Consider the following 21,513-nt stretch of genomic DNA (forward strand, 5'->3'; position numbering starts at 1 on the left):
TTTAAGATATGTATAAATATGTCTGCATAATGTAAGTAGGAAGGGATGAGTGTATAGATGTGTACATGTAATTGTGCATGTATGTGAATGTTTGTGCTTATCTGTCTGTACATGGGCCACAGGGTACTGTTGTAGGGTACTGTTGTAAACAGAGACTCCGGAGGCAGTTCCCTGAGTCCACATGCCACCCTCTCACTTCTTCCCAGCTGTGGAAAGTTTGTTCTCACTCCTTGACTTCCTAGGAGACTTGACTATCTGGGAGATGTGATCAAATACCTGGTCATTCCAGATGGAGAACAAACAACAGCCCCAAAGTGGTTCCACTCAAGCCTAGTTTAGTTGACGAATGAGTTTATTGGAGTTACTTAGAGGAGTGCAGGCAGCTGAGCTTCCCAGCATCTGTTACTGCTTGTATTTTTGTGGAGGACCTTGTGAAGAATGTCTGTTTCAGGAACTTCCTGAGACTTGTAAGTCTCCTTTACTTTTTGAGACTTAATGCTCTTCTACTGGGCGAAATGTTTTAATTTGGAGGTAATGGCTACAGAAGAATCCTCCTAAATATTTTCATCTTATAAGGCATATATAAAAGTAAATCAGGCAATATATGCAAGGCCATGACACACTTAATCCCTAGTAAAACATTAATGTAATACCCTCATTATCAATATTCACATATTAACCTGATGTCTGCCCTTTTATTTATACAAGTGTATGATGGACAATTATTGTATATGTCTGTCACTTATGTAATTTTAGAGACATACCCGTGCGAGCTCTCACTTAAAAATGGAGATTTCTTAAGACAAATGCACAGAGTCAAACTGCAGAAACTCGGTCACCAAGTCAGGGAGGGATAAAGAGTAAGGGAATGGCTGTAAACCTAGCTTGCTAAGGTGCGTGAATCTGGAGCTCTGTTGTACAGCGGGAAGGCTGGATTTGACAATACTACATTGTATACGAAATTATTCTACAAGTGTAGACTATGGAGTGATGGCAATCCGATTGACTTTAGCAACAATGTCACTGCTGTATTAGACACACACACAAAGAAGTAGTTTTTAAAAAATATGTTAGTGGGATTTTTGGAATTGCGGTCCCTTACCTATATGGAAATGGGGTTATGCAGCTCATCACTCATGAAAGGCAGCAGAGGAGGGGAAGTAACCAGGATGTATCACTCTGTGATGTGCCAGCTAGGCTTTCACAATGAAGTGGCTGCTGTTTTCACACCAGGGCTAACCACACACCTGCCGGCTCAGGGGATCCCCTTCGAGTGGGTGCAGTTTTGCTCACTGAAGGATAGAGGGAATGCAGAGGCAAGTAGCTACACCACCTTGTCACCTATGAACCTCACAGTGGGTTTTCTTTTCCAGGGTGCACCTAAGCCAATAGCCATCGAACCCTGTGCTGGGAACAGAGCTGCTGTCCTGACGGTGTTTCTCTGTCTACCGAGAGGAACATCAGGTGCCCCACCCCCCGGGCAATCAGGTATGATGCATGATCCAACAGCGGTAAGCAACTTTTTGATTGAGGAGAAGAAAGAATTATACTAAAAACTCTGTCAGGACCCTTATGGCTATAATTCAGAACATGGCAATGAAATCTTATTAGTGCATAAACTGTCACACAGATATGTACATTCTATATGTTGGCATTTTCGAGTGTTTCCCTTATAAACACTTACTGAATGTGTGTGTGTTTGTACAGTTTGTTGGGGTTTATCCACTTGTAAGGGCATTCATGGAAAGAAGTCCTTGATGCGGTGGTCAGCTTCTGATTTCCTAGCATGTGTGGTTTATGGGAATTATGGCTATGATGAGAAATTCTCATCACGGATATGGAGCCAGCCCAGAGGAGCTGTGTCTTTAGGGGACTGGGTGGCATCACGAGACAGTAGCTAGAAGCAAACAGAGTGGGATGTGTTCTCCCTCTCGGTTCCAGACAAGTGTAGTTGACAGGCTAGGTGTTCTCTTTCCCAGGGATGAACAGAGTGACCCCTGTCCTGAGTCCCCTTCTCCTACCTGAGAAGCGTGCTTTGATTTGGAAGCTGGTCCTGAGTATGGTCTTGTGGTTTCCTCATCACCAGGATGCCCTCACTCACTCTGAGTGCTGTCAGGAGGCAGATCGCACCGCACACTCGTGTCTCTGTATACATGCTGTAATCCATGCACCCAAAATAATCTCTGTGATGCTCTTGTTGTCTTTTCTGTCAGCTCTCAACAGAAGGAATGCTTTTGAGAGCAAGGGCTTTTCCAGATCCTTCTCCTCAGTTCCTTTTAGTCATAAGACAAAGTGCCTGAGTCCTGGCCCCTTCTTCACTGTGGCGGACAGTGAACCTGCCTCCTTGTTCGGTTATCTTCCTAGCTTCCCACTGAACTTTGACCTCGCCATGATTTGTACGGCCCCACCCCCAAGATGGGAAACAGCCAACCTTACATCTTAGAAACTCTAAATGTCCATGCTGCAAACCACCCCCTGAGGACAGTTTCCAGCAGCCCGAGACTCCTCCTTTACAGCACCTGCAGCTGTCTTGCTGCAAGAGTTTCTATCCAGCGTTCAACAGCAAATGTTTATTCAAAGACGAAACCCACCCACGCCTCCCTAAACACTAGGTGGGTGTCTTTGTTCTTTTAGCACTGCCCAGGTGAATAGCATGCAGAATGGAGAAGAGTTTGGCACTAAGTTTGGCACTGGTCCGATGAGATGGATAATTATAGGAACCGAGCCCAGCTAATGGAAGCATTATTTTAAAGCTGGGATGATTTCCAAAACAAACCCTCTGCTAATGAAAACAAGCCAACGTTCCCCTTGATCCTTGACCAAGAGAAAGTAGAGGAACTGTCAATATTCTGACCCCTTGACCTTTAACTCTGACTTAAGCTATGTGGACCTCCACTGTAGCCATGCTCTCTTAACAGGGGAGTGTGTTTCAGGTCCCCTTGATAATGTATGTGCCTCACTGTGTCCCTTACACGGTGCTCTCAGACTTCACATTCGATCATCGTGACAAGCCTGTGGACTGGGTAACACAAAGCTCTGAGTGAGAGGAGTCCTGTGTAGGAAGCACTGCTTCTACACGCACACGCAAGGGAGAACTGGAGTGGGGGAGGGAAGGATACAGAGTCAAGAGAAAACAGTATATTACCGCCAGCTGTAGCAGAGAGCATGTTTCCCTATAACTAACAAGCCCACAACTTCATAACTGAAGCGTTTGATTGATGATGATATTGTCTACAGGGCTGCCCCAGGTAGAGCAATGGAACACTGAAGTGGTGTGCACACTTTCTCCACATCTCGGGAAGTGATGTGGTGTATGTCTCCATTGTTGTGTGTCTGTTGTTGTGTCTCCATGCATCATTCAAGACACTCTTGTCACTTGTTTCTTTTTTTAAACCTAATAAGTTTGTCCAGGTATTCTTCAGGAGTAGGAATGTTCTTTGATTCTACCCTTCAAGATACACTGCTATCTATTGACAGCCTCTGCTTTGAAATATGTGATACACTAATGGCAGCTGGAAAGATGGTTGATTGACAGGTGCGAGCAGGCAAAGTTTGAATGTCCGCTGGGGACTCGGAGTGCTGCGAATACTGATTTCACTATAAAATTCAGCTTTGCTACATCATTGGTTTTCTTTTAATAGTAAAGTACTTGGAAATAATGGAATAACAATCTCTTGACTGTCAAAAACACAGTGTCTGTGGGTTCCTTCAGGGCACAGTCACCCTTGCTGGTCCTCTTCCCTCTCATTCAGCACATCCATGTTGAGGGTGAACCTTCTTTCCAGATCCATTCAGACTACCCAATGAAAACAGGCATGTGCGTGCTCACACACGCGCTCACACAGACACACACACACACACACACACACACACACACACACACACACACACACACTCTACTCTCAGGCCCCTAAATCTTCTTTGATCCAGTCTAGATGACAGTTAAAGTCACCACTGTATTGTTTCTTCCTCAAGCTGCTTTTGAACGGCTAACAGAGAGCATCCAGAAACACACTTCGGTGGCTTTCTCCTGCAGGGGCAGCTAGGGCTCTGAGGCAAACCTAAATGTGTTTACTGTCTACTAACAACTGCTTCTGTAATATCTAATGAGTAGAGGTGACCTTTTGTATCTGTCTTGAAAATGTGGACTGCCTTTGGCCGTCATCAAATCCAAGGTGAAAAGAGAAACTGTACGTTTAACCTCTAGGTTCTCCAGGCACCAATCTCTCCCTCAGTATTATTGGTTCAGTTCTATTGGGTTTTTGGTTGGTTGGTTTTGCTTTGTTTTGGTTTTTTGCATACAAAGTAGAGAGTTTCATTGTGACATTTCTTTTTCTTTTTTTTTTTTTTCTTCTTCTTCTTTTTATCGGAGCTGGGGACTGAACCCAGGGCCTTGTGCTTGTTAGGCAAGTGCTCTACTACTGAGCTAAATCCCCAACCCCTCATTGTGACATTTCTATGCATTAGGAGTCACTGAACTTTGTCCTTATTTGTCCTCTCCCTACCCCAGCCCTCTTGGTTCCCTTTCTTCCCACAAGTTGTTCCCCCACTTTCTCTTCATATATATTCCATTCTCTTTCCTTGACACCCCCTCTTTAGACTGTCTCCTAATCTGCTCATCTTTTTAGGGTATGAGTATGTGTGCTTGTGTCTGTCTATGTGTGTGTGTCTCTGTGTGTGTCTATGTGTGTCTCTGTGTCTCTGTGTGTCTCTATATGTGTTTGTGTGATGTCTGTGTGTGTGAATGTTTATGTGTGTCTGTGTGAGTTTGTGTAGTGTTTATATGTGTTTGTGTAAATGTGTGTATATGCTTTTGTGTGAATAAGTGAGTGTGTATATATGTAAATGTGTGTGTGTGAATGTGTGTGTGAATGTGTGTGTGTATGAATGTGTGTGTATATGTGTGTGTATGTGTGTGTGAATGTGTGTATGTGTGTGTATGTGTGTGTGTGAGTGTGTGAATGTGTGTGTGTATGAATGTGTGTGTGAGTGTGTGTGTGTGAGTGTGTGAATGTGTGGGTGTGAGTATGTGTATGTGTGTTGTGCTTCTATATAATATATTGAAGTGCTCGTGAGCAATTCTCCCCTTAGGTGGCTCAGAAGTAAGGCACAAAATATTAAATGGTTTTTGATTGTTCGTTTCCGATGTCTGTGGAGGTGAAGTAATCAGGTGCCTTACTTACCCAGAAAACAGGCTGCATCTTGTGTGTTTGCTGTGAGCAGCCCCTGCCAACCGCAGCAGGCTCTGAGGTCACTGTGAGATCTGTACTATTAGCATGGCTCATGACCGTGACCCAGCCCTCCTGCTCCCTTTATGAGTGTCCCAGGACTGGAACACGTGTCTTCAGGCTTGCACACCTCCTCTGCCTCCTAAGCCACCTCCCCACCCGAGTGGGCCATAATCCTCCATCTGAGCAGTGGTGGTTACCGTCCTTCCTTGTCAGTGTGAGCTTCTCAGAAGCTCTCCTTCTGTGCTGTTTCTGACCTTAACACGGGACATGCTGCTGGGAAGTCTAAGACTGAGATGCCTTACTTGGGGTTTAGAATTTTGGGCAAGATGATCAGACTTTCTTAGAATAATCTACAAGTATTGCATACGTTTAAAATTATAATCTAGCCACGGTGTCACTGATACGTTTACTGTTTATAACAACGATAAAAGGACCTTTGGAGTTTAAAAAGGAAAGAGAAATATCAATTCTCAGTCAGCCATTGTATTAGGACACACACACAAACCCACACAGTGTACACATACACACGTTTCAGTTCTTGGATCACGCCCTGTTGTTACTGAGGGAAGTCAGGTCCAGAACCTGGAGCAGGGACTGAGACACACACCGAGTGCTTGTCCAGAAGCCGGATGAGTACATTTCATGTTCCTCACATGTGTGTGTTTGGGGCTGGCTACTTGGTATTGGACCAGTTTGGGGTGGGGGGTCCATCCCTGAGAAAAGCTGATTCTCCCTCTTGCTCAGTGGTCATCAACTGCCCTGTGAGATTCTTCTCCCTCTGTGGGGACACGTCACCAGGTGTCATCGTCCAGGTTTTGTTCAGACAGAAGTAATGTTGAGATCTCATGGGTGTGGCTTCCCTGTCATGTAGAACACAGACAAGCTGGTGTCCTGGCTCTGGACTCTTTCTGCTCCATCTTCTACGACGTCCCCTGAGCCTTAGGTAGAGGGTAGATGCTTCAGCTGGAGCCTGGCACCCAGGACTACTTCTCTGATTTACGTTCAACTGTGGGTTTCTATGATGATCTTCATCTGCTACAACAGAAAGCAGCTTTTTGACAAGGGACGAGGGCTCCTCTTGTCTGTGGGATGAGGATAAGGGCTCAGGTACAGTTCACACTGCTTCAGGAAGTGGCTGTGGTGAGTTCCCCTCCCCCCCGGGTGGCCTGGCCTTGCCAGCCTTGGCTACTTAGATGTGAATCTGCTGCTGAGTGGGCTGTAAGTCCAGCTAAACGGCTGCTGGCTCCCGACATAGAAGCCTCTGCTGCTTGTCCCCCTGGCAGCTTGCGTAGCCGCTGATGGTCCCCAGGAAAGAGGCTTCTGGGTCAGACCCAGTTCAGTTCCTTCAAGTCCCACATGCAGAGTGAAGGTGTCGTCAGCCATAGGGACTCCTTACCTTCAGCCTCTGGGAGACAGCCGGGGGCAGCAGCCTGTATCATTTTGAGGGTGTCTTGAGACTTCTCATGCCTGGTCTTGTGGGGTTTGTTGTTGGTTTGGTTTGGTTTTCTGTATGTTTCTTATGTAGTCTGTCATTCTTGAGGAAGTACTATGATCCTAGGTGGCATAATTTCCTGTAAGCGCATGTGTGTGTTATATTTAGTTTGGTGAAAACATATAATGATTTCATACCCATTTCCAACATCCCCAGTATTTATTCCCCCGACCTCTGCCCTCCTTCGAGTTAAAGCTCCCTTCCCCCTTCTCCATTTCCCCTTCATAGCACCTGCATACTGCCCTTTTCTAGAGCCCTGCCCCCACCCATGCCCCCTTCTCCTTCCGTAGTCTCTGTCGTTCCTGCAGATTACATGCTCACATTGGAAGTTTTGGAGCCACAAGGGGAGGAGCCTGTCTTGCTGGGTCGGTGTCACCTCACTCAGTGTGACTAGTTCTGGCCCTGTCTGTTAATCTGTAAATCTCCTGGTTTCATTTCTCATCACAGCTGAGTGGTATTCCACGGTGTGTATGTAACACAATGGTTTCATTATCCCTCCATCAGTGGAGGACATTCAGGTAGTGTGCACCTCCTGGCTATTGTGAGTATCACAGCCATGAACAAGCCTGTGCGAGTATCTCCAACGTAGGATGTCCCTTGATACAGCTGGGTCATATGGTTGATCTATTTTTAGCTCTTCGAAAGCTCCCCGGACTGATTTCCAGAGTTGGTACCAGTTTGCGATCCCACAGCCGTGAACGGTGGCTACCCATTCCCCACAGCCCCCCACAGCATTTCCCGTCAGTGGGGCCCGATCTTATTGGCATGTCGGGGGAAATGGAAGTAATTCATAGTGTCTCTGTTTTATAAGTGAATGGAAGCTGAATGTCCCCCATGACTTTAGAGATGTATTCCAGAAATACTTGTTCTCAGTGACACACTCTCCTCTCAAGACAGTTCTTAAACAAGTTCCCGTTCTCCAGTCTCTGGGATTTTGATCCTAGGCAGACCCTTCCTTCAGAAGTCTGCCTCTGTATCTCTACACTCACAGAAACACTTCTGCTGATCAACCTTCACACTCTCTACCAGAGGAGGCAGAGGGAAGAAACAGGACCACTCTCTTAAATTCCTATAAACATACAGCATGTTAGTTACCTTTAGTCTCAATCCCAGTACTGCGCCCAGCCAGTATGTTAATCTGCACAAGGAACGAGAAAGTGTGGATTAATAAATGACATAGGCTGAGAACCCAGGAAGGGAATTAAATAAGAACAAGTGTCTAAAGTTGTTGTTGTCTCTAAGAATGTCTGGTATGCAAATGACCCCAAACCCACAGCAGGGAATGATTCTGTCCTCTGTCCAGACCTAGGGCAGGTGTGGATCCACTCGCTCCTTATATTCACGCAGATGCATTTAAAAGGCATCCACTGCGTGCTAGAGTCCCCACATTTGGAGAGACTGCAACCTTCGGAGATATAAGCACAACACAAATAATCAGGCAAACAAAGCCATCATTTTAAAAACATGTTAAGTGAAATGAACAGAAGGTGTGGAGGTAAAATTGAAGAGATTTCTGATTGCGGAGGGAGGTTACTGCTTTCTATAGTAGTTGTGCAGAGACCGCTGCAGCCCTTATGATGCCCTTCCTCAGCTCTCACAGCCACCAGAGCCCTGTAGTGTTGGAAGGTGGATATTCCTCATCTCTCTCCTCTTGGGCTTCTGGAAGCATTTGCTCCCCCTGGTGTCCTGCACCTTGACCTGTGTTAGGTTCCTACTTAGAATTCGTGGATAAGCCATGCTCCAGAGCTCTTCTGCCTGCCTGCATTTCAGTGTCTGTGAGCTCCTACAGACAAGGTTTTCTACTGCCCTGGGTCCAGCGTTAGCGAGTCTCTGGGGTCCTCTGCATCTAGTTAGGAAAGCTGTGTAGTTTCCCAGTCCTGCAACCATAAATTCTCACCTGCTGAAGATTGATCTCTCCCTGCTTTCCTGCTGCTTAGATATAAGGTCAAAGTCACCTTCCTTCCCCACAGCAGACGGAGCAGACCCTATTCTTGATTTCCACCATGCTTTTACCAAACCTGGATTTCTGCCGAGGATAAAACACCACTGTACTTGTCACTCCTCACAAGCCCACGAACCATTTGCCGTCTGTTGAAACCTCCAGAGACAGACGTCAGGGCAGACTTAGCCCCTTCATCTAGCGCCTGCCGCCCTCAGTTGTACTCATGCACACAGCAGCCTGAGTGAGTGGGCCTCATTCGATCTCTTCAGCCTCTGAGACTTGTTGGTGCTGTAATACTGTCTATCCTTGCTTGCCGGCTTGCCTGCTTGCTGGTTTTTTTCTTTTTGTATTTTTTGGAGACAATGCCAATGTATGTATCCTGAGCTGGTTTCAAACCAGCTATCCCTCAGCACCCATGCTGCAGTTACCTGCAAATGCCACCACACCTGGCCCTGTTCCTATCCTGTCCCTCCACTTATGAATACTGTGTACAGTTCAAACTTTGCTTCTGCTCCACAGAGCCTACACATGGTCCACATGTGTGAGCGCCATCAGTTGAAACTCTTTCCTCTCCCACTCTAACCTGTCCGACACTGTGGAGGTCCCTTCACGTGGTTCCCAGGCAGAAACTACCAATGGGTTCCAGGCCTTACTGTTTGCTTGATAAACATTTGATTGATGAGTAAAATCGATTAGTCATAACATGTAGAACTTCTCACCAAAAGAAATCTGCTATACAGGGGCTGGGGATTTAGCTCAGTGGTAGAGCACTTGTCTAGCAAGCGCAAGGCCCTGGGTTTGGTGCCCAGCTCCGGAAAAAAAAGGAAAAAAAAAAGAAAGAAAGAAATCTGCTATACAAATGTAAGCCATAACCTTAGTAGGTTAGGTTTTGGGCTTCATTGATTCCTGAAGCACTGAGGCTGCATATCTTGAGGAGTAAAATTAAGCTGAGAACTGTATTTTTGATGGAATATATCTGTTAAAAATTAGTTGCTTAGATTTAAGATTCAATAAAACCAGAATATTAGTGAAGGTTGACACTAAACACTGAAGCAAGTTCTGTATCTCCCACACTCCACCCAGGAAGCCGGTCATAAAATTTCTGTTTTATGATTTTAATTTTGATTTCTTAGTGATATTTTTTAAAAAAGAGATTTAACTTGAGATAGCAGAACTTGGTTTCATACTTTATGTGTAAAAATATATATTTGAATTTCATGGAGTAAAGATCCACGTGTTCGTTATTCTCGGAAGAGCCTCGCCTCGCCGGTGAGTGTTACAAACCAAAGCATCTATTCTCGTCATAATTATCACCACACGGTGTGTTCAGAATCTGTCCTGTGCTCTAAACACCATTAAATTAGTATGACCCTAGAAGTTATGTAGAATACACGTTCATCACCCGGGAGGACAGTGAACTCGTGGAGATTTGGACGCCTGCCTACAGCCACACAGAAGTAAACCCGGCGTCAGAATTTAAAGTCAGAAAAATGTCACCTACAATACAATGAGTTCTTCTGAACCTCAGTTGGTGTTTTTTCGTAAATAGAAGGATTACCTGCCTGCTTCTGAGCACAGCTCGAGCTTCTCTATAGCCAATGTCACTTGGCAGTGGGGTAGCCATGTTCCTCCTAGCTGAGGTTTTAAACTTTATCTTTGTGTCTTATTTAATGGAGAGGAATTGATCCATGTATTAAGGAAGCAAAGAAAAACACCAATTAGAAACCTGATGCCTAGTGGGCATGAAACAGGCCTCCATGCTGGGCTAACCCAGACTCAGATGTTCTCAGGACGAGTAGTCAGAGACACTTCTAAAGGGGCAGAGGGCCTCACACTGATGTGAGCCTGTAGCCAATACATTCCCTTTCCCTGGCCTTCCTGCTGCCCACCACCCCATTCTGATAGTTCTACAGTTGATTGGTAAACAATTGCCTTGGTCAAGGAGAAAGTGGGGTGGTAGGAAATATTACCAAAACTGGTGCTGGGATCAAGACTCGTTCACAATAAGCAAGCTGCTCCTGAAGTAAAGTCAAGGCACTGTGGTGCAAGTCCTCCGACTGTAAGTTAAATATAAAGAGTAGGTCTGCTTCCCTTTGAACTCCTTATAAAAACGACGCAGTCATCGATGGAAAAACAACAGTTCATGGATTTGAAGGAATCTAAGTGAAGCCTGCTGGCTGGCAGTCAGTGGGGCTTCTGCAATAAACAAACTGGGGTAAACAGCACGTGCACAGCTCTCAGAGCTGTGGGGCTGGCGAGTCAAAGTCCAGGTGTGGATGGGCTAGGAGGTCTTCTCCTGGCTTTCAGCTGTCACCTCTCCGCTGTGTCCTTACAAATGGAGACAGCATGGGACCTCCTGTGTTGAGTAAGTGAGGCTCTGCCCTCACAGCCTTATCTAACATATACTCTTACCCACAGGTGCTCTTTCCCTAGCCATTGCTTGGAGATTAGGCTTTCCGCAAACATATTTGTTACGGAGTGGAGAAAGGATACCAACGTTCAGTCCTTCTACATTAAACAAGGGTGGACGGATAATCCTAATGGCAGACAACTGTCATTGTTCGATTGAGAAATGGCCTTTTGGGTTACCTGTTTCTACCTCACAGTTTGCTAGAGAGAAACTCACAGAGCCTAGGAATAGGAGGAGATGTGTGTGCAGCTGAGCTGGGGCCACAAAAACAAGGTCTCTGCATCCCTCATGCAGAAAGGATTTGGTGCTTCCTAGTGTATATTTTACCAAGGTAAAGGTCTGTCTAGCCTGACAAAGAATGATAATTTTCCTCTTAGAAATTCTCCACTATCCAACACCTGCCACACAGAGCCCTGACGTGTCAGGCAAAGGTGATGAACAGTGGGTCAGATCCAGGGACCCAGGGAATCCCTACATAGACGTTTCCTAGCGCCCACCTCAGTAAAGTTGTTCCCCTGGGAGTGAAGTACTCAAATTTTGATCAAAATTCCTAATCATCTTTTAGTGGAGTTAATTTTGGGGTGTGTGTGTGTGTGTGTGTGTGTATGTGTGTGTGTGCGCGCGCGATTTTACAATAAAATTTAATGTAAAAACTGTAATCTGGTCTCAGGTCCTTCTGCGCGCTCTTCAGTGGTGTGGTAACATCTTCCAGAGCTGCTGTTAGCATGAATGTGTGTCCCTGCTAATGACAGTCCTGAATGAGGTTGAAGAGCAGCAGTAGAAGTGTAATTCCACAGAAGGTAACCCTGGGGGCTATAATTACGTTAACTCCTTAGAGCCACAATGGTCTTTCTCAAAGGGCTTTTAAGGAAAAAGTTAATGACCCTCTGAGAAGTGAGTAATTCATCTCCATCTATCTGCCTTATAATTTGCAAATGAGCACAGGCCATGCAAATTGACCAGACTTCCTTAATTGATGGGCAGCATGTCCTGAGCTGTCGTGCACCAAAAGCACCAGTAAGACCCGAGAGAGAATGTTCATTCTTCCTTAAAGACTGTAGCTGGTCCAGAAGACTCCCTGGAGATGGTCTGAAGGGTCCTCCATAATCGCTGGGATTGTCACTTAGAAACTCTGAGGAGTAAATGGATTCTTGTCCCCTGAACCTGCTGTCTGATATAATTTGAATTGAACCTTGAAGCCCCTCAAAGTCTAGATGCAGTGACCGTCATTCGTTCCATTTACCCAACAAGCCAGGCAGGGATCATCAAATCAATAACAGGGCTGTGCCATCTGCCTTCGCCTTGCTCCCCATCATAATGAAAAATGGCTCCTTAAGTGTTCAGAGAGGTGATTAGTTCTGAAGGCCGAGCCATAATGGGAGAGGCTTAGTTACATTTGTATTCAAAACTTTACTGGCAAAATGGAAAGGAAACTGTTGTCCGTATTAATAGATACATAAAATGTATGGATGGGGTAATTTTGTATTACTCTATTTATGCATTATATTATATAACTGCCCAATCCCAGAGCTGGGAAGGACAACGAAATGGCATCTGGCTCCACAGCTGTCCAGAATCATCGTGGACAGACGGTTTCTAAAGGCGTCCCCTGAAAAGCATGCTGGTCACTTCCAGGACCGACCGAGTGATTCTCTCACTGGACAGCCCTACTGCAATCTGATCCCATTTTCTTTTGTTCCCTATCTTCTTGTCCTTGTCCCTCCAAAAATAGGGAGCAGCTGATGGTCCGCTCTAGCTAACCTACCACGTGTCACAGAGCCACTTCCAAATCTCCTCCGTCCTCTGTGCGGCCCAGTTCCCGAGTCTGGCCTTTCATCTTTGCTCAGGCCCATCTTCCTTCTGACCTGTGCTGACCCTCAGACCTCTTCGAGTTCCCCAGATGTCACTGGCTCAAGACTGTGTTGGGACTCGAGATGTGGTTCCTCTCTCTGCTGGTACGACAAGGAAACTGCCACTCCCTGAAGAAATTTCCTCAGAGACAGAGGACCTCTTGGCTTTGCCCACGTGTTATTTTCTTGGTTTCTGGCCCCTCTTTTTAGAGCCAACTGCCCTGCCGCCAGCTGCCTTCCCACTCAGAGTTCAGGGCTCTCCTCTGTCCTCCCTGACATTTCTGACCTTTCCCACTTTGTGCTAATGTTTGCATTTCTTCTTGTACCAGAAGGGGGAATAGTTTGTTTCCATCAGTTCCTCTGATGTCAAGCACATGCTGTCCTCATTGCCGTTCTTGATGAAAATGTGCCAGTATGGTTATTTAGAGAGAGGTTATCTGCCTCCTGGTGCTGGTTTCCAAAGAAAATTTAAACACACCACACACACACACACACACACACACACACACACACACACACACACACACACACACAAACACATGCATGCATGTACACATGCACACACACATGCATGCACGCACAAACACACGCATGAATGCACGTGCGCACACACACACACACACACACACACACACACACCCCACACGGTATGAGTCTACCTAATTGCCTGTGTGCCCCTATTACTTTCCACCAAGAGAAGGCCTCCTCATCTGGGGCCCACAGCCTCAGAGGTGGTTCCTCCCCGAGAGCCTTGTCTCCATCTCAACCATCCACACTCATAGCTTTGTCTTCTTTCACTCACTGCTATAACATTTTCGTCCCGCCCCAGTGAGCTAAGGGCGTCGTCCTATCCGTATCTGCTGTGGTAAATGATGCCTAGAGCAATAGAGGGTCGGTGTGCTGCCCAATTCTTTTCCTCCTTTGTCTTGTTCACCTGTGCCTGTTGGTGCTGACCCCCGGAATCCACTTCCTAAGCTGGTTGTGAATCATACTCTCTGTCTCCGAGTCTGGTCTCTGACGTGGAACTAAAACTCCATTGAGGTGAACCGAGTCCTCTGTCTGTCCCCCAAGTCTCGTTAGCCACTTGCAGTGTGCTCTTCTGTGTTTAAAACCTTTCTTTGGGTTTCTCTTCATGCAGAAATATATGCTGTGATGGTTTGTCATCTGTAAGATCCTTGGTTTTCTTGAAATTTTCTAATATTTTTCCTAAAAATGTATGTTCTACACTCTTCTGTTACCTTAGGTTTTCGAATAGGATCAGAGGCAATTGCGTGTGTGTGTGTGTGTGTGTGTGTGTGTGTGTGTGTGTGTGTGTGATGTGCACGTGTATCTGTGTCTGTGTGTGTGTATATGTGTATGTGTATCTGTGTGTCTGTGGTGTGGTGTATACATGCATGTATATACATGTGTGTGTGCATGCATGTTTGTGTGTCTGCAAGTGTGGGGTGTGTGATGTTTGCACATGTATGTGTGTGTGTGTGGTATGTGCACGTGTATTCGTGCCTGCATGTGTGTGTGTATCTGCGTGTGTGGTGTGTGGTGTGTGCACATGTATGTCTGTGTGTCTGTCTGTGTGTGTGTGCATGTGTGTCCATGTGTACATATATGTGTATGGCATAGAAATGAATCTCAAGACTTCCTTCCATTCAGCCATCATTTACAGCTTCTTCTGATTTGGCTTGACTCCCTAAATTCTGAATCTTTCTTTGGGTATTTCAAGGCAGATGTTTGCAAACATCTTTGAATGTCTCTGTTTTAAACATTATCTGCTATTGCCTTTGCGGTTGTATCTAAAACCACGTCGCTCTCCCTACGTCTGTCTCATGCTGGGCAGAGTCCATCCCCTCAGCAGGTCACTGCTCCCTGTCTTATGGCCTTGGCCAGCACTCCAGAGTCTTCTCCTTTTCGAGGCCTCCTGGTTAGCTCCCGTCTTAGTAGAGAACGCAGACTGTATCATGGCTCCCCAGCCTGTGCATCCGAGCTTCTCCCCACTCTCCTCTCTCAGAAACCCCAACCGTTCTGAGGTGCTTGTTCTCACCTATCATGTTGGTGAAAATTACAAAGGATGACAGCATACTGCAGGCGAGACAACATCTGTCCGCACACTGAAGGGGATTTGGCAGCGCCTGACAAAACTACGCACCCACTCTAACTCCTACAAATTCACCCTGAAACACACTTCCAGCAGTATGAACTATACATAAGCAGTTTTCATAAACAAAAACATTAAGTACAACTCAGATAACAATGCTCATGCAAACACCTGAGCGAGGAGATCCCGGGCATTTAAAACTATAGCCTAGTGTGTTCATGGGGGAGTAAAGAACATGGACAGGAATGGTAACTCACAAGCAGCATTTAGGCAGGAGGGTTACCGTGAGTTTGAGGGCATCCTGGGTTACATACATAGTCAGTCCCAGGACAACCTGGGTTACAGAGTGAGTCCCTGTTTCAAAAGAGAGAGAAAACATAGGATGATCTATGTTTACAAAAGAGAAGAACCAGAAAGTAAGGGCTGGCAAGATGGCTTCTTCACTACAAGTTCTTGATGCAGGAGCTTGAGGTCTGACTACAGCCCAGGCATCCATGTACAAAACCAGGCACAGGACATGCAAATGCAATCAGCTCTGTGAAAGTGGATGTAGGAGGTTCCTGGGGATCCCCTGGCCACCCAAGGCCATCCTAGCTAAATTGGTGAGCTCAAAGTTCAATGAAAGATCTAACCTAAAAAAATAATAAGGCACAGACAATGTTTGAGAGAGACACCAAACACACACGTGCAGACCCTCATACAAACACATGTGCCTACACACAAGCTTCAAACAAAGTATATAGACACACACACACACACACACACACACACACACACACTCACTCACTAAAGTAAACCAGAAATTAATGAGACTGTTTCCCTGCAAGAAAGGCATGGAGAGGGAGTATACAAAGGCGCCACTCAAAGGTGAGGAGATGGAGCTGGGAGAGACGGAAAGATGGGTATGAGGGAAGATGGGACCGAGGAACCCTTTGAATATGCTTTTGATTATGTATAACTTTTACTCTCAAACACAACTAGTAAATACGTAAATAATAGCAGGATAAGGGAGAACCAAAAATTAGTTTAAAGGATACAAATTGAGACTACATTATTACAAATGAGCAATTTTCCATTGCAGCCTAAAGAACTTCAGAAAAATGATTATGTTGGGTGTAAGGCCAGAAGTGACAGGCAAGTTATGCCATGCGGACATAAGTGCCATGGCTTATTCGGACGGACGCATGGGTTTGCAGTCCTGAGGCTGCTTCATGCTGGGCTGGGTCTGAACACAGTAAATACATCATGGTCATGAGAGTTGGGTTTCTCACACTAGAGAAAAAATACATAAGGAAAAAATAAGGATTATAATGACGCCTACATACTGGATTGCACAAGGGTCACTGTGGACTCATGCATAGCCTGGTGTGTATAGATGCATACAGAAGAACACGCATGTTGGTGTGCCTGTTTCTAACCTCTTGCCTAGGGAAGGACTAGGAGGTGGTGCCTCGGCAGTGATGAATAAATTTGATCCTCATATCTTGGTTTCTTAAAACTATTCTCTAACAAAAGAAACGATGGGTTTGGAATTAAATGATTGGTTCCAAGATTTAAAGGGGGGAAATGCAAGATGAACGAAAAGCAAGATGTACTAAAGTTATCTTCCACTTCTCAGAAGTAAGTAAGTGCTCAGTGCGAAGAAGACCCAGTGAAGGACACAGGTCACACTGAACAAACAGCCAGTGACAAAATCCAGACAAACAGGTGTCCCTCCATTGCTCCTCAGAGTAAACCAAGTCCACCCAAACAGAGTCAGAGAGGGAAGCAAGTCATTCTTACAGCCCTCGGGGAGGAGTGCCCAAGGAGGAGGCAGGAGAGTCGCCATTAGACAAAATTACAGTAGTAGTTGTTAAGCGTGGGAACTACTGCTGGCATATAAAGCCGCACAAAACTGTTAGTGGCACTCTGTGCAGGCTGGGAGCATTCTTCAGCAAGACTTGCAGTTGACTGCAAAGGGAAAAGCTGTCAGTGCCTGCTAGAGAAACTGCACCCGTGGCCTTACCCAAATGATCCCAGTTAACATTAAGACCATAGTAAGACACACATCATTCGTCATCAGACAACAGCTCTGCGGAATTCCTGTGAAATGCATAACCAGTGTAACTCAGGGAAAAGACAAAGAAAATACAAAATGATGAGCGGCTGTTAAAAAAAATATTTTAAAAGTGTGACCAAAGCTTTGCCAATGTGCCTTCTAGGTGGTCCCAGCAGGGAGTTCTGAATCTCAGAGGTCTGATCATGTGCCGAAAGCCTGGGGAAGGGGGTTGAAAGGAAAGGCAAAGAGCTCTGCGTGCTTCAGGATTCTGTGTCTGAGATTGTCTCAGAGAGTGAAGGGTATTTCTTTTCCACTGGGTGCTCTCCAGAGGTCCATCTGCAGGTTACAGGATGAACTTATTTTCCCACAGCAACCACATTTGTTGTATGACATGGTTCCTGGGTCAGCCCTCTAAAGCGTACTTAACCTTGAACTCTGTGCGTTTACCTGTGTTCATCCGCCAATCCTGCTGTGTCCCGGAACATAAGCAATAGTCCAACCGGAAGTTGCCGCAACCGGAAGCTGGAGGGGTTGCTTTCCTGGCTCTGAGGCCTTATTGTAGAATGTGGACTCAGCAAGCCGCAGAGCTGATGTTCAAGTCAGGTCTTTCAATGGGCTGATTTGTCTACACTCCTGAAGGAGCCCTATCTGGCTAGAGACTGAAAAGGAGCGGCCCTATGGTGCCTGGCTCGGCTGTCGCGCCCTCCGCGGTTTGTAACCGGCTTCTTGGACTGCCCGCTTGCCTTTTCTTTATTGACAGGAGCACCTTTTTCTCTCACTAGAACTGTTAGAATATGTTATGAATAACTCTACCTTGCACCTCTAAATCATATTGGATAGATAAATCAAAAAGTATAAGAGCGAGTATTCTAAAAGCTTAAAACACTATTCTTACTGAACCGTGATACGATTACAAAGTAGGACCGTATTCTTATTAATTTTTATTTGAAAGCGTTTAAAATAGCCAAGCGTGCCAAGACCATGTTATGGCACCATGCAGCTCTTCCTTACCGGGTGGCTATAAGTAATGCAGATGTGAGCACAGGGTATTGTTGTAAGGACGGGCCTTCCGATTGAATGCCGTTTCTGTTGTGACTGGTGGACCTGGTGTGGGCTAAGTGTCCAGTTCACACAGAGACCAGGACCACAAATGAACAGTGCCCCTCACCAAGTTCTCACTGCGAGGAGATCAGACAACTGATTCCTACCCTGCTCCTGCTGAACCTCAGCAGTGACCCCCGGAGAGCTGTGTGGATTGGGAACACGGAGGGTCCAGATCTCACAAGCAGTTACCAGCCACACAACAGGAAAAACCAGTCTGAAGGTTTCTGGTTTCTCTAAAGTTTGTGGCTGCAGTCGCTGTCCTCTGGTGCGTTCCTGACCAGGAAGGAGTAAATAGACCAGAGAACTGCAAGAGGAAAAAGCGCTTACAGGAAATGTGTTAGGCTTGCATCTAATCTGCCCTGTTTTAGGATTTAAAAGGACAGAGCAAACCAGAGAGCCAGTGGGGATTTTTGAACGTGACTCAGAGATCAAACATGACTCTTTTTTTTCGTCCCAGAACACTTCACACTCAAACCCCAGGCTTCGCTGTTGCTGGTGCGTGTCTGACACAGCCCTGTAATTGGTAAATTTACATCATGTTTGTCGCCAGCAGATTAGGAAGACACAGGCGTCCATCCGATCCAGGAAATCCCCAGAATCCCAGTCTTGTTCAGACTAATTGGTCCAATCGATAAAATGTTAATTAGAAAATAAATCCAAACCTTTAGCTTAGTAACTTTGATGGATGTAAACCTCTTTCTGAAATCCCCATGCATTCACAAGGTTAAAAAAGAAAAAAAAATTCTTTTCCTCTAAAAACCTATGAGTGTAAAATGTGAGAATCACCAGGAATTTTCATTGAAAATATCAGCCAGTTTATTAAAATGTATTCAGTTGCTGCAGATCCCTAAAATCACGGTTCACATCTGCAGCACACCATTTATTTATGTCATCTCTGACGGAAGAGAGTGGTGGGACACAGCATCAAAGCCTCCTTACTGGAAGGAGCTGGAACCTTGGGATGCTTTCCCGGTGAGCTGGTCCTTTCTTCTTTTCCTGGGGCAGCATCATTAGCATAACAGCATCAGACAAGGGAGAGTCTGACCCTTGTTCAGACCCCCAGCTTACAAAGCTTTCTTCTCCACAGGTTTGAGACTGCCTGGGTTCTCACAGTGAAAGCTCCCAGGTCTTAATTCCCTTTTAGTATTTGGAAAGTCGCTGCTACATGATATGGTTTCACGTGCTAGAATGTTCGTATTGGATTGGTTACTCAAGGCTGCTGCCTTGGGAGGTTGGGAGATTAAATGTACTAGGGTGATTAGTATGTACAGATAGAGGATGACTCTAGACCCCTTGAGCTTTTCCCAGCCAAATACCTAGTCCTCACCACTCTACCCCACAGCCGACTCTCATCTGACTTAGGTACCAATTCCCTTCCCTATTAAAGTTCTCCTGCTGAGGTAACCAGTGATGACCACACCTGTTAATGTGTAGTATGGCGAGCCTTCACTCTGCGCCATCAGTAGTCGTCAGTGTCTCTCTGTCTCTCTGACTAAACCGTGAGCAACACTGAAGAAGCAAGCAGAGGGCGGTCTTTCATTACCACAGCAGTATCATTCCCCCGGGGCTTTGGGAAATGAATGAATGACTGGGACAGGGGAAAGGCTGAAAGGATTTGCACAAGTAAACGTGAGACTATCGCCCTAGCTCTAACTCAGAGGACTTTAGGTCGTGCAGCACCATGACCGTCAGCTGGGGTAATGTATATAGAAACAGTCACAGATGATCTGATTCTCTGCTCAGCCGTTGGCTGGGATTCCAGGCATCTGGGGGAAAGGACTAGGAGCCACTGTCAGTGAGAAACGTGTCCTTGTGTGTGCAGCTGTGAGCACACGTGTGCACATGCATGTGGTGGGGAGGCTGCGAAGGAAGGCTGCATTTCTCTTCTGCTGCTGCACACTGCCACTTCCCCCCACGCCACCCCCACTTTCCTGGAAGTTCATGGATATTTATACGTGATTGGCTGATTTTCTGATGAAAACTTAATGTATAGTTCTTTAACGTTTTTTGGGGGAAAAAAAGATAAAGCAAACATCTTAGAGCCTGGAAATATCCACCAAAAAAGTTCCATTTCTTTCCAGGATTCCCGATATATTTAGGTTACTTTTATATAAATGGCATCATTTCTAATTTCTTCATTTTCAACAAATGTTATATAATGAGTCATTAAATATTCTTCAGAAAAAATTCTAGAAACATCATTTTAATGACTGCATAATATTGCATTTTATGGATGTATCATAAATGTCTTATTATCCTTTCTTCTTAGATATTTATGTCTTCTCAGGCCTCTTATTATAAACAATGCTGTGGTGAGTCCCGAATAAAGCGTCCTCTTCCTCAGAGACTTGGGCCACATCTCTAGCTGTGAAGTTAGTTCCTGTGCACACATAGTACATTGCCACGTTTTCAATACACATTGCTAAATTGCACTTCAGGAAAGGTTTATCAATTTATTTGCCAATTTATCTGAGGTGTTGTAAACGGCGTGGAAGACAGGCGTAAAGCATAGCCACAGCCCCTTTCCGTGTCCCCTTACTGTGGGACAGAAGGGTATGGTTCTTCTGAAATCAAGGAGCCAATCACAAGTGACTAATCGCAGGCCCTCGAACTCCGCAGGCCAGATGCCTGGCAGAGACCTAGATAAGAGGACAGAACAGCAGTCACCTGAGATAAAGGCCAGGCCGCACTTCACTTCGGCACAGGGAGGACCTGGCAGCCAAGTCTCCCAGCACACGTGCTTACCTCTGGAATGTGTTTACCTCTGGAATGTGTAGTCTTCCTATCAGGGGACACAGGACATTCTGAGAGTGGTCAGTGGCTGTCTGACCCCACCCCCTGGTGCATTGCTTCCTTTGTGCCTCCACTCCACCCCACAATCACTTGAGTAACCATGCTCTAGGGCACAGAACACCACCCTTGTGTTCCCCATGACCCGGCCAGCCCATCTGATTTGATTACTGATCCTATCGTGAGTATCTTTGTACATGAGTCAAGCTTTTATGTAAGACAGTAAAATATCAAAATGCTTAAAAGCAGGGGCTCTGGAGCCAGGAAGTCTGAGCTCAATCTCTAACTCTGCCGTTTCGTAACTGTGGAGGATCTTGGGCAGGTCACTAGATCTCTCTGGCTTTGTCTTCTCGTCTGCAGAGTGGATAGACTTGCCGTGCAGCTATGCTAGGACTTACGTAGTGAGTACTGCAGAATGCCTTGTCATTTTTTCAAATTACTAAAAATTAGATTCAACAGAGGGGTGAGCATCGGGTGGTGAGAATACCGTAAAGCACCTGCCGGGGTTCTGGGGATAAAAAGAAAATTGCTCCAACCTGACTGGGTTCATCAGAATAGTTTAGT

The 21,513-nt window shown here is 45.7% G+C and overlaps 1 protein-coding gene and 1 long non-coding RNA gene across 4 annotated transcripts in view; one reads left to right on the forward strand and one right to left on the reverse strand.

The window, feature by feature from the left end:
* Atrnl1 (attractin like 1) overlaps window positions 1-21,513 on the forward strand; it is a 543,698-nt gene that overhangs the window by 452,867 nt on the left and 69,318 nt on the right. For all 3 annotated transcript variants that reach the window (XM_087552341.1, NM_001431114.1, NM_001431115.1), the window contains 1 exon segment: window positions 1,374-1,488. In XM_087552341.1, coding sequence (XP_087408467.1) covers window positions 1,374-1,488 — 115 coding nt within the window.
* LOC148007949 (uncharacterized) lies at window positions 4,366-20,986 on the reverse strand. Its single transcript, XR_015648338.1, has 3 exons — window positions 20,905-20,986; window positions 7,819-7,861; window positions 4,366-6,802 (listed from the first exon to the last, which is right to left on the reverse strand). It is a non-coding gene; the product is annotated as an uncharacterized LOC148007949 (long non-coding RNA).

Source organism: Rattus norvegicus, chromosome 1 (genome assembly GCF_021556685.1).
Source record: "Rattus norvegicus strain SHRSP/BbbUtx chromosome 1, alternate assembly SHRSP_T2T, whole genome shotgun sequence".
NCBI classification, from domain to species: Eukaryota; Metazoa; Chordata; class Mammalia; order Rodentia; family Muridae; genus Rattus; species Rattus norvegicus.